Source organism: Magnolia sinica, chromosome 5 (assembly GCF_029962835.1).
Source record: "Magnolia sinica isolate HGM2019 chromosome 5, MsV1, whole genome shotgun sequence".
Taxonomy (NCBI): domain Eukaryota; kingdom Viridiplantae; phylum Streptophyta; class Magnoliopsida; order Magnoliales; family Magnoliaceae; genus Magnolia; species Magnolia sinica.
In genome coordinates this window covers 425,543-443,625 of record NC_080577.1, presented here as the reverse complement: position 1 = coordinate 443,625, position 18,083 = coordinate 425,543, and the positions used below count along the sequence as shown (strand labels likewise).

The window sequence follows — 18,083 nt, the reverse complement described above, 5'->3', positions numbered from 1 at the left end:
TGTGCTCACGCACAATTCCCAATGCACCAATCTAGATATGCATTTATCTGCTTTTGAGATTTAATGGATTTTCTTTTACAAACTTGATTGATCAAAACCATTTAAAAAAGTATTTAATATCTTATATATCAATATTTTACCAAAAACATTCACAGTGAAAATCTAATTGTCCATTTGATCCATGCCTAATGCCCATAGGAAAATTAACTATCTCCAAAACGGAAGCAGATTGCGTCCTGCCCCCGCTTGGACGCATTAAATGCTTAATGCATCCAAGTAGCGGCTCTGTGGGGCCCACCGTGATGTATGGGTTTTATCCACGCCGTCCATCCATTTTTTCATATCATTTTAGGTTACAAGTCTAAAAATTAGGCAGGTCCAATGCTGAAGTGGACTGCATCACAAGAAGTGACGGTGATAATGAAACTCACTGTTGAAACCTTCCTAGGGGCCACCGTGATGTTTATTTTCCATCCAACTTGTTCATAAGGTCATAATGCAGGGGCATTTTCACACTGGGTTCGAGTGGGTCGCCTGTTGGATACAGGGTCACACTTGGGGTGGGTGACCCATGCGATTTCGGGCCCACGGGGGAGGTCTCGTGTTTGAGACTCCTTACCAGGGGTGATTAATGCACATTTCACACCGGGCTCGAGTGGGGTAGCTCGTAGGATGTGAGGACACACTCGGGGTGGGTGGCCCATGTGATTTGGGGCCCACGAAGGGAGTTCAGCCGAGGTCCTAACCCATGAGATGTGGGGTTTGGGCTATGAGATAAAGGAATTAATTTGTCATACTCTAACAGTTCAAGCTTTTAGAGCAAGTGGTTGATTGTCCTGCATCAAATTGGTATAAGAGCGGGAGGTCTTGTGTTCGAGACTCATTACCGGGGATGATTAATGCAGGGGCGTTTTCACACTGGGCTCAAGTGGGGTCGCCTGTTGGATGCAGGGGCACACTTGGGGTGGGTAACCCATGCGATTTAGGACCCACGGAGAGGTCTCGTGTTCGAGACTCTTTACCAAGGGTGATTAATGCGCATTTCACACCGGGCTCGAGTGGGGTAGCCCGTGAGATGCGGGGACACACTCGGGGTGGGCGGCCCATGTGATTTGGGGCCCACGAAGGGAGTTCGGCCGAGGTCCTAACCCATGAGATATGGGGCTTGGGCTATGAGATAAAGGGATTAATTCACCATACTCTAACAGTTCGAACTTTTAGAGCAAGTGGTTGATTGTCCTGCATCAGGTCATTTAGACCTGGATGAAGGGAAAACACAAATATCAGATTGATCTAAAACTTTTGCCACTCACAGGAAGTTTTTAATGGTGGGAGTTCAATCCCCAATGTGTGGTTCACTTGAGCCTTGGATCTGCTTCATTTTTGGGTTCATATCCTAAAATGATTTGGAAAAATGGATGGACGGCATAGATAAAAACCACACATCACGGTGGGCCCCACAGAGCCCTTCCTGGACTGATTATCGTCCAGGTGGGGGCAGGACGCAGTCCACTTCCCTCCAAAACTATGTGATCACATTTATGGTCTTCCTCTAACTCACCCATGTGTTCCAACTGAACTCAACCGCTTTCCCTATGTACATGCATCCCAGTCGATTCCATTAATCATGAACTTTAGAACATACAATAAAGTTTTGCCACCTCATTATATTCCAACCTCACAGTGGAGTGTACAAAGGACACTAGGGTCACCTATAGGACCAGTATGCTTGCATATTGAAGTGGATGAAATTGATTCATTGGTCATATACAAGTGGTCTCACATTACGTGTGACTCAATCCACACATCGTGTTTGATTTAATGCTCGTTGTGCATGTGATCATCATGCGAGATCTTCTTGATAATGTTATGACCTCTCCGTGCTCTTAATAGGCTTGCACGAATTATGCGAGGTATGAAGCCGATCATGTTGGTCTCGGTGAGACCTCATCCTAATCTCCTCATGGATGAAGATGGAGGTACATCTCAAATGTACGTGCACCTTATCATGCACTACTCTTGTTGTGCACATCCACAAAATGTCTATGTCGTGCAAATGGTAGATCAAGTCTTTATACTGACGATAATTGACAATGTGATGGGGACATCATGCACATGCCCCCTCTACGCACGTATTCGAGGAAGCGGGCCCCACTGTCGATTTGGATCGACGGCAACATTTTTGGAGGACCCCATAATTAGGGGGCTATGTTATGGAACATTAGAGTGGACCCGATCATCACATAGATCTTACCATCGGATCTCATGATTGTGGCCCACTACTTTAGATGATTTAGGATTTTGAGTTTTGATTATTTTTATTGTTAGAAGCATCATGAACGACTTTGATTGCTTAAATTAGTTATTTTATTTATTTTAGCTTTGGTATTAGTGCGCGCACATGTTGCAAGGGCAGTTTTGTCTTTTGGATTTAGGGTTTTCTTATAAATAAAGCAATCCCATGTATGGACTCTCATGATATTATAAAGAAAAAAAAATTCTACGTTTCTTCCTCTCCCTCACATTGAGTTGAAGGATGAAATTAGGTGCGAAGCCCTCCCTTCCTCGAAAGGGTTAAGTACTGTGGTGCGAAGCCACACCCAATCTAAATGATCACCATCTTTTTCCGCATCTCATCCATCATCCTCAACACCACATCCACCATCAGATTCACCAATATTTTCATCAGAATCCTCTCCCACAGCGGTGCACAAGAAGGTTTTTAGATTCCGGCGCATCTACGGGGCTGAAACTTCGGCGGAGTACTACGCACAAACCATGTGCCGGATTGATGTGATTTTTAGTATGGAAACAACCCATCCCTAGCTGAACCTAGCCTAGGAGTCCTTTCCCGATTTTGTGAGCCCCACACACGTATGGACATCTAGTCACACACGTGCATGGTCCATCCCAAGTCCTCTTTTCCCCTCTGTTTCTTTCCTTTTTTTGGCTTAAAACCTTCCCATAGAATCCCCCATTAATCCTTTACCTAAACCTCTTTAGATCTACCCCTAATATTCACTCGTAAATATGATCAACATGTGGTACAACGGAATTGTTAAATCAGCCCCTTTACCTTCGAACACCTTGACCGATCCCTAACCGTCATCTAGAAAACCTCATAATCCGAAATTCATAACCCAAAAGGGTCCCGAATCTCAATTTCCCCAATTTTCAAACCCTAAATTTTCCCCCAAATTGAAACTTAGTGAACTCTTGAGTCGGGAACAATCCTATGGAAGAATGGGCGATTCTTACACTCCTTTGAGCTTGTTTGGCTTATAATTTTATTTGATCCGGCCCTAATGGTTATGTAGGCTTGGACCCCCATAGATTCTCCTTCTTGAATGTTTGATAATATGTAGGATGTGAAATTTTGTGATTATTGAATATTGGCATAATCACAAACTTGATTTCTTGCACTCCATGGTTAATTTCATGTCCTACATCACAATGGTAATACTCATTGCATTGACCACACCTAGAATAATGTGTATGCATCACCATGAACAGTGCATAATACAATCACATTCACACGTATCCATCCACATTAGATAATCATCAATAAAATCTAATGTGTAAAAACATGTGTATGTCTCCAATAGGTCTGATAGGCCACGCATAATCTAACACTTTTATCAATCCTCGCTTGTAGCTTGACACTCTGACTTGAATTCATTGTTTAAAAACTTGTTATCCGACTTAGGGATTAGTTGTTCCCCTCAAGATTGGCCAAATCCCTTGTTGGATCACTCAAAAACTCACACACTTTGGATCACTTATTGACTCAACTACTCTGCCAAATAATTCGACAAAGTGGCCGATTTTTCATGAAGATCGGACTATCCAACTTGGCTTGACACACACATGCTCTCTCTCTCTCTCTCTCTAACCCAAAAATAGATACCTAAGTTCACCTTCTCCCTCTACCCCCAAAAATCTCTCTCTCTCTCTCTCTCTCTCTCTCTCTCTCTCTCTCTCTCTCTCTCTCTCTCTCACTCTCTAACCCAAAAATAGATACCTAAGTTCACCTTCTCCCTCTACCCCCAAAAATAGGATACTAAATCCTCTAAAACATGTAGTAAAGGTCATGCAACACTCGAGCTCTCATGCCAGTGTGATGAGTGTGTCACATCCACTTTGTCCTTAAGTTGAGTCATCTCATGTTCACCGGACCCACTTTTTCCACATAACAAAAATTGGCCTGATCCAAGACTCAGGTGGGCCACACCATTGGAACAATGTAAGCATGCCTAAAACCTCTAATTCACGCAGTCCTGAACTTTGGATCATGCTGATTTTGGGATGTGTCTTCATCTTGGTGGGATCAAATGATGAATAGGTTGGATGGCATATGAGAAACATGGTGGGCCCTTGGAAGGTTTCTATGTTGGGTGTCCCCATCCCCACTTGTTCCATGTTGTGTGATCAACCTAAATTTTGGATCGACCTGATTATTTGATGTAGGTAAAAACATGAGGTGTCACAACTGATGAACAGATTGGATTTCACACAAACATCATGATGGGCCCACAAAAAGTTTGGTGTTGCATGCTCTTTTGACAAAGGTGTTGTAGAGTATTCTGGTACCAAAATAGATTCCCTCATGCAGCTCTTCAAGCTTATCAAAAAAAGAAACCCATACGGCTAGAGTGAGAAATGCTGCCTTATATGCACCTACTTGTGCAGGCTTCATGGCTCGGGTACCAACAAGGCAAATGCGTGCAAGATTTGGGACATTCCTTACTTAGGATCTGCCATACTAACAACTCGCCCGAGTCCCCAGTGACTCACCAAGATTTCGAGCAAGTCAGTTATTTGGGCCATTCCTGGCCTTTGATGTCTGTTATACCCTTGATCTCGAGCCAAATCATCCATTACTTCTTCTCCAACCGTCAATTCCCATCTTCATCATTTCCAGTTATTGATCTGCATCTCCCATCTTTGATCCAATCTGACAGCATTGTTCCTGCACGGCTTTGATCTTATCCTCAATTTCTCGTCGTAATCACTGATCAAACCCATCTCTATTTATTGTCCCTATTAATTGGGTGCTTCTTCACTGAAGACTGGAAAATCCCTGAAATGATCTCTGCAGCAGTGGATCTAGTTTATTGCTATCTGAAAACAAATCCGGTGCATTGGCAGATTTCTTTCCGATGCCTCGCCTCTGTAAATGACCACTAAAAATCATCTTTGCATTGGTGCTGTAATCAGATAAAACCCATCTCTAACAATTACCACACCCTTCTTAATCTGTCGCTCTACGGATTTGCATCTCTATTGTTGGCTCTATTCATCACCACACCAGATCTAATCTGCATCTCCTCAAATAACCACCCCTATTTCTCCAGCACGAGTCTAGTCAACTGACAGATCCAGAACCACATCACCTGCTGCCAAGATTGTATCTGCATCTTCCTTAACTTTCTCAGCACATCCATACTTGCTGACTAAACTGCCTTGCTGCCTGTTGCTGCTCAGACTTATCCTTTACAATCATCTCCAGGTGTTGGAAACCCATTCTTCATGTAGTTGCCATTGAAGCTTGCTGCCAGAAATGTCTATGTTTTGTGAAGCAATTTTTCATGCTTCTCCATTTTAGTTGCATTTCTCACTCCAGTTGCTCTTGTAGACACAATTTTAGGATACTCTTCTTTGTATATGTAAGCTATACTCAGCAAAATATGGAACAATCATGCATTGTAAATTGAAGCCCAAATTAACAATTTTCAAGATCTCGCCAAACACTGTTTTTTATTGGGTTAAAATTTAAAAGTAATCTTCAGCTTTTACATTGGATGACTCGTAACTAAATATAAAGTTTCTGAAACGTGTGTGTTTGTGTGTGTGTGTGTGTGTGTGTGTGTGTGTGTGTGTGTGTGTGTATCTGTTTGGATTTTTCAAATCTTATTGTGGCCTTTGTCAGGGTGATCCTTTATCCCCTTTTCTTTTTGTGATAGTTTCTAAAGCTCTCAGCAAGATGCTATCTAGAGGCTAAGATGATGCCTCTTTAGGGGTTTTCATATCGAGAACTTCTTTGTCCCGATTTCTCGTTTGCAGTTTGCTGATGATATTATTTTGTTTAGCAAGGCTGAAGATTTTATGATGGCTCTTTTGTGGTTGGCTATTTCTTGGTTTGAAGTGGTATCAAGTCTTTAGGTTAATTTATCTAAAAGTGAAATTTTGGGTTATCTCTGTCCCTCTTGATAAGTTGGCCCATTTGGCAGAAGTTTTTGGATGCCACACTAGTTCCTTCCCTTCATCCTATTAGGTCTCCTCCTTTGCCTTCTATCTCTGGTATAAAGTTATTGAGAGAATGGAGAGGAAAGTTTAGAAGAGAAGGTTGCTCTCCTTAGGTGGAAGAATCACTCTTATTAAATCCCCCCTCTCTAAATCTCCTACTCTATTTTATGTCCCTGTTCAAGTGTCCGGTGGGCGTCGGCATTAATTAATTGAGAAGAAATTTTCAGTGGCGAGGGGGAACTTCCTCCAGTAAGTTTCATCTTTTGAATTGGAGTGAGGTTTGCCACCATATTGTTGAAGGAGTTGCAGGTATTAGGCATTTGGATGCCTTCAATGATGCACTACTTAGTAAGTGGGTGTGGCGCTTTGGTGTAGAGAATTCTAGTCTTTCGAGGGAGGTCATGGTGACTAAGTATGGGCAAGCTCTTGGTAGACAAAAAGGTCCTCTTTTATTTGGAAAGGCATTTCTAAAATGGCTCCTATTGTTTTCAGTGGCTTCAATTGTGTTACTGGGTCAGAGTCTTGGGTTAGATTTTGGGAGGATGTGGTGTGGCGATTCCCCCCTTCAAATGTTTTCCTGAGTCTAGCCCATTTGTGCCCTATTCCTAGTATATTTGTAGTGGATTGCTTTAGTTCTCTTGCCTTTGGTGGGATTGGGTCCCCCATTGTCGGCATGATCTTTTTTATGCCGAATTTGGTGACTTGCTCTCGTTATTGGCTCATCTGTATGGTCTGTCCCCTTCTCCGAGTGCCATAGATTCTCTTACTTGGCGCTGTAGCAAATCAGGGGAGTTCTTGGTTCGTTCCTTGTTCACTATTCTGATCTGGGTTAATGGCAGGAGCGTAAGAAGCCATATAACTCCTGCGTGGTCTTATAAAGCTCCTCTCAAAGTGTCCCACCTTTGCTTGGCTCATTGGTAGAAATAGAATAAGGTCCTTACTATCTCTAATCTCCAAAAGAGATCGATGGTTTTACCAAATGTCTATCTGCTTTGTTTTAAAGCTGAGGAGATCCATTGCTCTTTCTCCAGGATCATTTGGTTTGGAATCTTGATATGTTTTGGTGTGCTTTGTGTGATGCCTGGCTTAATCGAAGATTTGTTCCGCCGTAGCATGCCGAAGGTGGCGGCGGCTTGGGCAAATCTAGGTGGAAAGTAGCGCTGATGGTTGTCCTTTGGTCCCTTTAGAGCGAGAGAAATAGTCGATGCTTCTAGAATGTTGGGTGGTCTGCCAATGGGGTCCTTAGTCGGGTCCATTTGTATCAAAGGGAGTGGGTTCTCTAGTTATATATCAATGTTGTCAAAATCATACAATTTGTATCATATCGTACCATTGCACGATACAAATCGTATGACTGAATCGCAAATCAAGATGTATCATACGATTCGATACGATTATCTTGTGAATTGTACGATTCGTACGATTCAATTTTCTGCGCAGAAAACCAGCAGCATCTGGTAGAAAATCTGGTTTTTTTTTTCATTTCGTTTTTTGCAAATTTTATGGCTCTTTTTTAAAAATGTATTTAGGCCTCACCCTCGTTAAAATAACATATATTTTGCAACTTTTGAGAGATTTTGGGGACATTTGGAGCTTGTGGGCCATGGGAAACCTAGAGAAAGAAATCAACGTATCTTTTTCATCGCTCAACAGAATCGAACGCCGCCTGTTGCATTTGATTCCTACGTTAAAATAGGTAAGAATACATGTAAAATATTCAATTATTCATTCCTATTTTATTTATTTCATATATTGGTGAAAATATGGGTTTTTCGGAAAAGAAAAATAGAATATTTCAATTTTTTATTTTTTTTTCAGTTTTTTGAATTCTTTTTTAGGGCCTTTATGTTTGAAAGCTATTTATGCTTCACATACATTATAATATCACTTTTTTTTCCTTTCTTTTGAGAGAAAGTGGTGAGATTTGGAGTTTATGTAGGCATAACTAGTTTTTTTTTTTTTTCAAGTGTTTTCTCATTTATTTCAAAATTTCACTAGTTTTCTCATTTTTAATCAATTTATAATCTTCTATGCTTGTGTGGGACCTCAATAGTTTTTTGTTTTCTTCTATGTAAATGGGGATGGGGAAAATGTTATTTTTTGAACTTGATTATGACATGATGATACAAGTACAACACAGACAATGAATCAATGATATATATATATTTGTTTTTTGCATATTCATGACAAAATGGATGATTGATATGTTTTTTTTTTTAAAAATAAAATTTATATACAATTTATTTTTTTTTATGACATGTTTGATGAAAATCTGAAAAATTCTTACAATTCAGACCTCTTTACGATTTACGATACGATAACGATTTACAATACGATGACGATTATGACAACATGCGTGTGTGTGTGAAAGTCCCTTAATATACATTAATACACGATCCTCTAGCGGCTCGAACATTTAGAGCAAGTGGTGATCTAAAGCCTCTAGTGGCTCGAGCATTTAGAGCAAGTGGTGATCTGACATGGTATCAGAGAGAAAGGTATCCCACAGGGGGTCATTTTATGGTGTGAGTTATGAGTGTCTCCACCCTGCCCAGTACGTTCCTGTGTGGGGTTGTGTTAAAGTCCCTTGATATACATCAATATGCCATCCTCTAACGGCTTGAGCTTTTAGAGTAATTGGTTGTATGACATGTTATTAGAGTGGAAGGTACGGGGGCTGTTTATGGTGTGAGTTGTGAGTGTCCCTCCACCTAGGTGTGCGGGGGAGTGTTAAAGTCCCTCGATAAACATTGATACACCATCCTCTAGCGGCTTGAGCTTTTAGAGCAAGTGGTGACTTGACTACACACACACACACACACACACACACACAGAGAGAGAGAGAGAGAGAGAGAGAGAGAGAGAGAGAGAGAGAGAGAGAGAGAGAGAGAGAGAGAGACGTGGTTATTCATCATAAATAAGAATTATCTGAAAGAAACTCATTAATGATCATGGCCATCCATTACAATCATATAGTACTAAATATTCAAATCTGAAAAGTGGATCCTATGAAAGTATGACTTTCATGTCTCACAAGGGTCAATTCAACCATCCAACGTGATGATCTAATCCTTTAACAAACCGTTAGATCAGATAGTATTATCAGTTGGGGACGTTTGATTTGATACAAGAAGTAGGAAATTCACAAATAGAATTCCAGATTTTTGCAAATAAACTAGATGGAAGAAAGAAGAAGTAAGAAGAAGATTATAATGATTAACCAGAGAAAGAAAGTAAGAAAAGTAAAAGGAGGAAGAGGAAGGTCTCACGCCCAGCTGTGGAAAAGCTCTGTAGCTTTATTTTCTCCAAAAAAAAATTAACTCCCTTTAAATAGAATTTGCAAATAAAAGGAAAATACCAAAATACCCTTAGTTACTTAGATTAGAAACAACCTAAACAGGAACTAATAAAAGTCTTAATTTAAAAACAACTTGAGTAGGAAACTAACAAAAATAGAAATTTCTTAAGACTAGAATTTTCTGAAAATCAGGAAATTAACTAAAATAGAAATTTCTGCAATAGGAATTAACATAAGACTAATAAACTAAAAATAAATGATTTCTACAACAAGCTTCTCTTGATCTAAAATCTCATCCTATCCATAGTGATGCTTGTGGGGCCTGCTTCCATTGACAAAAAACTTTAAATGGTTAGATGTCCTCATTACATTCGAGCTGTGTTGGCCCACCAAGATGTGTGTATGGCAGCCACACCCACACATATACACATGTTTCTATGTATGCATATGAGAACTTCTCAGACAAAAGCAGTGGATGAGAAAATTCTGCAATTAGTTGCATGAGGGGCCCATCGTGTGTGTGTGTGTGTGTGTGTGTGTGTGTACATACAACTTGTCTTATAGAATTGCTCCACCATGATGATGGGACACCTAGAAATTAGGTTGCTCCAACCATCAGGTGGTCCCATGTTAATTTGGAGGTTTTTGGGTGATATATATTTTTTTAATTTATTGTTTCTATGGTTTGGCCAATTTGATGATTGGACCAACTTGATTTTTGCGACATTCCTTTTCATGATCGGGTGAACATGCTGGATGGGTTGGATGCATGTGCACACCATAGTGTTAGTTGTTTTCGAAAGACATGAAAGCCTAAAAGTTTTTTTAAAAATCATGTTTTAGAATGCTAGCATGGGTTCTCATGTAGATGCAATCAAATTCAAAAGTATATAAATCAAGGGGTGAGATTTTACCTTAGATTTTTATCCTTTGACCGTTGAAGAAGTCCATTGTCGATCCTCCAATGTAGATCTCTATCTATCCCAACAAAGGGAAGGAAGAGAGGGCTTGCTCATGGCCCCACAACAGGGCTAGGGGCGTGGACACATGAGAACCATTCAAGGTCACTAGACACACGTGTCATGAGAAGGAAGAGAAGCAAAGGGTTGGGGACTCTCTCTCTCTCTCTCTCTCTCTCTCTCTCTCTCTCTCTCTCTCTCTCTCTTTTTCTCCTTGGGATAGGATTTATTAATAAGGAATTAGGGTTTCAAAGGTATATACCTATTATGGCGTTCCTCACCCTACAGGCTTTGGTGTGCCCTACATTATCAAAAACCTATATTCCTGCCTATCCATGCACCCAAATTTGGCCCATAAATCCCATGCAAGCCTAAGAGATGGACCAAGATATCTCAACCATTGGTTGTCCCATCAAGCACGATCAACCTTTTGAAAACATTAGTAAGTGCTGGCCAGCTTTAAAACATTTGATGGACAGTCCAATCAGTAAGATTAGTCCACAATATGCATCTTGATTAAACAAGTGGATCCCATGTTGGAGCATGTGGGCTTTAACTACATCCTCATGTATGTGCTTAACAACACCCGTATGTCAGTCATTAATGTAACCTCGCAAGGTGAGCTAAAGTATAAAACACTAAGACCATGAAGTTCCAACATGACCTCAAGTATAAGGATTAGCCGAAGCTAGTACATGATCAAGTCGATCAAAGTTCAACCATGATGGGCCTTCTGAACCTGAGACTTGATGCAATCCACCAATGCAAGTGTTCAGTCCAGTCTAAAGCATAGGAACCCACAAACAAAATGAACACTCACACTCAAATGTGGGGTAGGGTGAAGGAACAATTAGTTGCAGTTCCACATACAATTAATGAGGCAAAAATAAATTACATTCCATATAATCCTAAACAAGGTTTAATGAAGAGCATTGGCTTTCTAGGGCACACAATACTAACCCACGGTGGGCCCCACAACCAACTAAAGCATGATTTTCTCATCACTAGTTGCATGTGAGAATTCTATACATACATAAGACATGCACGCATGTATATTCTGTTGACACTATCGCCTGCATAATTTTAGTATGTATTTGCTTGATTTCGTGTTCTATTTCTCACTTTCAGTACCAACTTTAATTTGCTATGTTGGTTTCTTATGCATTTCTTACCATAGTATCCTTATCTTGGAGGTGCTATTTTGACTTTTCACACTTAGGAGATAGGATTTGGTTCTTTCAGGGTCTTACTTTTTGTTTCTTTTCTTTTAGAAACATGCAGATACTGATACAGTATTTGCATGTTACTTCTTGCGCTAGTTTTATTTGTCTCAAGAAAATACAAGGAAAAGAAAAAATTAGAAAAAGGAAGAATGAAAAAGAAAACATTCTGCCCTAGTTATTGGAACTAATTATTCACCATATTTATCGTTTTTATCCTTGGTACTGTGGTTGACAAGGTTTGCTTTGAATGAATACAGAGGTATTGATTATGCGGTTGCACACAATGAGATTCCTCTGGTAGTACATGACTTACCTCCAGTAATAAAACAGGTAATTCTTCTATCAAGTACTTCTTTTATCATTATTTGAGAGAGAGAGAGGTAATTAGATCTAGGATTTATGAAACCTGATCTCTGCTAACATTCTGGATTAATATGATCTTATGGTGTCCCGAGGGAGCACTGAAATAAAATTAAACACACATGCACACACTTTTAACACAAATGTTGAGTTTGATGATAATGTTGCAATGCTAGAACACCAGCACCCCATCGCCTACCACGCATGGAAACTAACAACTTCAATACTTTTTCATTGCTTTTCTGAGTTTGTTCCTTTATTTACTTGTAATGCTCATTGTCATTTCATCTTCTAATATCATGTAGGTGTATCAACGTAAGAACGAGGCTGCCCTTCAATCAGCTATTATGCTGCTAATGGTTTCTGTTAAGGTAAATATTGTAACACATGCAGTTGATGTTTGCTATTGAAAAATAAAATAAAATCTCAGGAGCAATATTTCAAAGTCATTGTTTATTTTAAGGATAGACGTGCTTTGCTGTATGGTGATGGATGTTTCTGGTGACTGTTGCTTTTAGCTGTGAATGTGCTCGTTCATGCCCTCTTGCAAAACATATTAGGTGTGCTTTGTTAGATGTGCTTTGCAAAACGTATTAGAAAGAAATATTTCAAAGATCACTGTTTATTTTAAGGATAGACGTACTTTGTTGGATGGCGATGGATGTTTCTGGTGCTTATGTTTTTAGCAGTGAATGTGGTCGTTCATGCTCTCTTACAAAACACATTAGTACTCACGGTTCTTGTTGTGCTTGCCCTTGAACTGTACTTTTGTTTATTACTTAAATCTATTTTTTTGCTAATTTTGCTTGCTCTGTACGGAAGGGTAATGATGTGAATTTGCTTATTGGTTTTAGCATCCAAAAGTTCATCTATCTTCTGCGCACTGGTGTTAATGTCCTAGCCTACTAATTTTCCATTGATTTATCATTCATAATTATACCCCCCCCCCCCCCCAAAAAAAAAAAAAAAAATCATTTTGGGTTGCAGTATGCATAACTACAATTAGGATCTTGCTGGCAGGCTTGATTCATTTTTCTCGGCTAGGTCTTGTCATTGTTATAGCTAATTAGCCAAATACTCATATGGAAAATTATAGTTTTGATAAATTGGTTTCCCACACAACTACACAATTGATGTTGCTCTGGGAGCCAACATAACACTTCAACCTGTCACTTTTGTTATATGTCCTATTCTCCACCTACACCTAGGCTAGTCCTCCTAATAATTGAATCTACACTCTAGGAGAATTGGAGGAAGATCTTCGTCTTTGCTGATCGGTTGAAGTGGATGTACAAACACATGACCAAGTCTTGACATTTTTATGAATCACTCTCTATCTTATTTGGAAATTTGTCAGTTTTGTGACACTTTGAATTTTGTATTTAGTAGTTTCGTTTTATTAGTCTTTGATTTTGATTCTTAGTTTACTGAAGTCTCCAATTCATAAAGAATAATTCTTATGTGAAGAGGTGATTGTAATTATGATTCATTAGGTATTCAAGTTTGCAACCTCTATAAAATTAGTCTGGCCAAAGAAGGTTAGGGTTGGCAGTGGGCTGGGTTTGGGCCTTGCCAGGCTAGGCTCAGGCCTGGCCTGATTCTTATGACACAAGGCCTGAGCCCGGGATGGGCCTATCTTAGCAAGCCCAGGCCCAAGCTCAAAAAATTGGTTGGGCCCGACTCGACCCATTCCAACCTGGTCTAAAAGTTGATAAAATCCCTATTTCCCACCTGAATTTTCCTAATCTATCTGTTAATTAACTAGGCCACACATGCACAAAGAAATGGACATTTTAGAGGAACTGAGGAATGAAACCAACTTTCTGCATTCAAGATAAGATGCCTTGTCAAACTAAGGATTAGAATGGCATATTTGTAGAGCCTAACACATGTAGCGTTTGTAGTACTGATATGGTTACATGTATTGTTGGTTGGGGATACAGAAACATGTATTGATATTTATTGCCAATACCTGTAAATGTATTGCTGACTGAGGGAAACATTGGGGAAACATGGGGAAAATGGTGGAATTTTTCAATGAAACTTCGGGAGATGCTAAAACACACATGCATATTTAACACTTGACGTCAGCGATCACACAAGGAACTTGTTTCCATGAGTTTGAAGGCACTATAGTTACAACAGGGAACATAGTGGAATCAAATAATTGCAAAAAAATATGCATACATAATAAGTTTCCTTTGATGAGGTCCTAAAAGCATGTAACACTCAGGGAAGCATTGGGGAAAATGGTGGAATTTTTCATTGATACTTCAGGAGATGCTAAAATACACATATTTGCATATTTAGGAATAAAATAATAGCAAAAAAAGATTCATAGTTGCAAACCTGGAATTTTTTAATACCATCAATGTTATTGGTATCTCCAAGCTGGTGATACCAATAGTATCGGCGATATTATCAATAACATCGCCGGTACTTGGAACAATGAACACATGTACATATAAGCTAGGTTTGGCTAAAATGGCTTGAGCCCAAGCCTGACCCAGAGATCGGGTGGGCTACTTGGCGCATTCCCACCCTTAAAGAAGGAAGATACTAACACTAAGTTTTTCTTGGTATTTCTAATACCAAAAAGGGACTAAACAAAGTTCATTGTTGTGAAGTAGATGGGGAAAGCGTGGAGGATATACAGGAAATATATAGTGTGATGGTAAAATACTACATGAATCTCATTACAATGAAGGATCATAGTTTGCAAATTAGTTTTTGTTTATCAAATCATTCACCACCTATTATCGCCCCTTACTACCTCTGCATCAAGCTATTTCGGGTCAATACAACCATATCGTTCATGAGCAATACGAGTAGCATGTAATGTATCATGCGATATGTACCAATATCAAATGATAAGACAAACCTCAAAAAGGATGCACTTAACCACGTCATACTAATTCGGAGTTTGATTGGATTAGTGGGGAGGACATTAATGTGGTTATGGAAAGACACAAATGGGAGCATAATTTTCTAAAAAATATTCTCTCAATCCAGTTAAGGATCAATCAAATGTATAGATTTGGCTTTTTTAACCAAAACCCAGAAAAGAGTGGTTCAGATCTCATACCTTAAATCAAAGCTGCAATAAATGATATTGTTGATGTTTTTCTTCCTAGAGTTGGGGAAATCTCTCTAGATTTGTCTTCAGTGAAGAATGAATGCCCAGGCACATTTAGATCCCACTATAGGGCTGAGTTATAGATTTAAGGGTTTAGATCAACCCTTGAAGTGGACCACTAAAGTGATGGAAGAAACAAGAGGGGAAATGACATCTCGTTCATCTTTTTCTCCTCTCTCCGTGGAAAATGTGTGAAGTGGAGGAAGGTTAGATGTCCACTGTCTCTTTAAAGCTAAGGCTTCCTATGAATAGGATCTTATGTGGAGGAAGTTAAGGTTTTGGTCCTCTCACCAAAAGTGCACACACCGCATCTATTCATGTACTCAAAATGACCATTTCGCCAAGGGTAGCAATGGGCTGGGCGAAGGTTGGCCCCATTGGGCCCTACTCTTCTAAGCCCTGTCTTGGTCCTAATCAATTTGGGTAGGCCCTAGCCTTATAGGGCGAAGCTAGTGCCAAGGCCAGCCCTGTAATGGTAATATTCAAATGGGCATAGGTACTAAATAGTCTCATCTACGAAATTTTTTGGGTATCCTCCAGATATGATGAGTCGCATCATATAAATAGTGTGTACATGCAAAACATGACGTGAATCCAACTACACATGTATGGTGATTGGAAAATGGCTCACAAATGTTTTTAAGATATCGATTCTTTTTGTATAATTTTGGCCCTCTTGATGATCGGACTAGGTCAACAAGCCGGACCATTCATCATTGGCCCATGCCCAGCTTGGCTCGAACACCAATCCTAGATTTCTAGCCTAGGCCATGACTCTGGCCAAGTTTAGGGACCCGAGCCCTGGCCCTAGCCCTATAGGATCGAGCTGCCTATACCGGGCCACCCCAACACCCCAAAATATGCCTCCACCATTGTGGTTGCGTACTGTTATCATAATTCGATGCCAAACTAAGAGATTGGTTAATAATAAACCATGGCCATTGGTTTTCCGTCAAGTACAATAAAACAAAATGAATGGTTAAACAAAAGATCCAACGATTTAAAAACTTTTGGAAAACTATTTCAAAACCTCAAAAAGTGTGGGCCCACGAAGATAAATCTTGATGGAACCCTAATAATTAATATTTAAGCCACTACCTAATGTTTGATAGGGCGAATCGTGTATTGGAGAACAAGAGATTTTTTTAAAACCTCAGTGCATGCACCCAACCACATCCGTATGTCAACCACATTGTGGCATCACTAGATGCGTCAAAGCCATCACATCAAGACCAACATCACCCTCCATATCCTCAAGTCAAAGGGTAATTTCAAGCTTGTGCATAATCAAGCCCAACCTGAGCATGATAGGCCTCTGGTTAGGAGACTCAATGTGAACCTCCAATAAGAATATTCAATGGAGCTTGACAGTCGAACCCATATACTAATGAAAATCGATATTCCCATACGGTAAAGGGCCCAAACGAAGATGCAACAGATGCTTGATGGTGGAGATTAAGCCATCTCAGTTCGTCATTGGTTCAATCAACACACAAGATAACTACAAACTAGATATGGATGGTCTATATGTCCTGGAGTGGGAATTTATGTACTAGAGAACTATGGAAACTACTCTTCTGTGACCAAAACGTGGCAGATATGTCCTCTACTCTTTCATCATGAGACCAACTCAGAGTTAACCCAAAAGAGATCAACTACTACCCATAAGAAAGATATTTCCATGCACAGTCATATATTACAAACAATAGTATGAAGCATAAAGGTCTAATGACCCAATTCCATTCATCATGAGATGTTACACATGACCTAGTTCCGATCAACAAAAGGAGCAAGTTGGATTTCAAGGGCACCCACTACCAATAGACATGGCTTGGGTGGAACACACAATTGAGGAAACTGAGGTTTTCATATTGGTCTTCATCCTAGCAAGGGACAAAACCCCCTAGGCCTAACAGGTTTCCAATTGCTTTCCTAAAGTGTTTCGGCAAATAGTGAATGGAGACTTGGTAGATTTCATTTCCGAGTTCTATGACATGGTAGTGGTTTCAAAGGAAAATGAGTGCCTCTTTAATTGTCCTTGCCTCAAGAAGGATGGGGCAGTATGTTTCAAGGATTTAGACCAATAGGCCTTATTATTATTGGAAGTCCATAAAAATCTTGGCAAGGGTTCTATCAACCGGAATTTGAAAGTTGCTAGGTGGAGTCGTATCCAAGTTGCAAGGGGCATTCCTTTTTGGAAAGCAAATCATTGATATAGAACTAATTTCACATGAACGTGTCGATTTGAGACATAGGAGGGTAAACCAAGATTGTTATGCAAACTTAATATGGAGAAAGCGTTTGATTATGTGGACTAGAATTTTCCAAAGTACATGTTACATTGTGTGGGCTTCAGCTTAAAATGGCATCATTGGATTGTGGTATGTGTATCTTTAGCTCAATAAGTTATTGCCAAAGTCTGGATGATTGACCATCTTTGAATAGGAACATGATCATCACCAACGTACATTCTTTGTGCCTTAAAGATGTGGAATAGATAAACTGCCTCTTTATTCATTACCAGTTTGCTCCAATGGTTTGAAGGTCGTCCTTGCCCTTTTCAAAATTCATGGGTAGTGCTTGGTTCTATCAAGGCAGTTTATCAAGCACGGCTATGGAGAACACAAGGAAACAAGAAGTTTTATAGCTTACATATTTCTTGTCAGTGTTGTGAACTTTATTGAGAAAGCAAACAATGGGACTTTTAATAACAAGTTGTAAAGGGTTGAAGAGTGTTGAAGTATGGTTTTGAATATCCGTTATGTTATGCACATTCGTCTGTCATATAACAAAATTGGCCACCCTGTTATGTGTTAAGGGGGTGAACCGGTCAGCTAGGAAAAAATGGACAATATCGAACC

General features: G+C 39.8%; 1 protein-coding gene across 3 annotated transcripts in view; it reads left to right on the top strand.

Annotated features, from left to right (window-relative positions):
• LOC131245030 (E4 SUMO-protein ligase PIAL2-like) overlaps positions 1-18,083 on the top strand; it is a 61,607-nt gene that overhangs the window by 1,812 nt on the left and 41,712 nt on the right. For all 3 annotated transcript variants that reach the window (XM_058244196.1, XM_058244195.1, XM_058244194.1), the window contains exons 2-3: positions 11,984-12,056; positions 12,392-12,457. In XM_058244196.1, the coding sequence (XP_058100179.1) occupies positions 11,984-12,056; positions 12,392-12,457 (139 nt within the window). The remainder of the gene's footprint in view (positions 1-11,983; positions 12,057-12,391; positions 12,458-18,083) is intronic.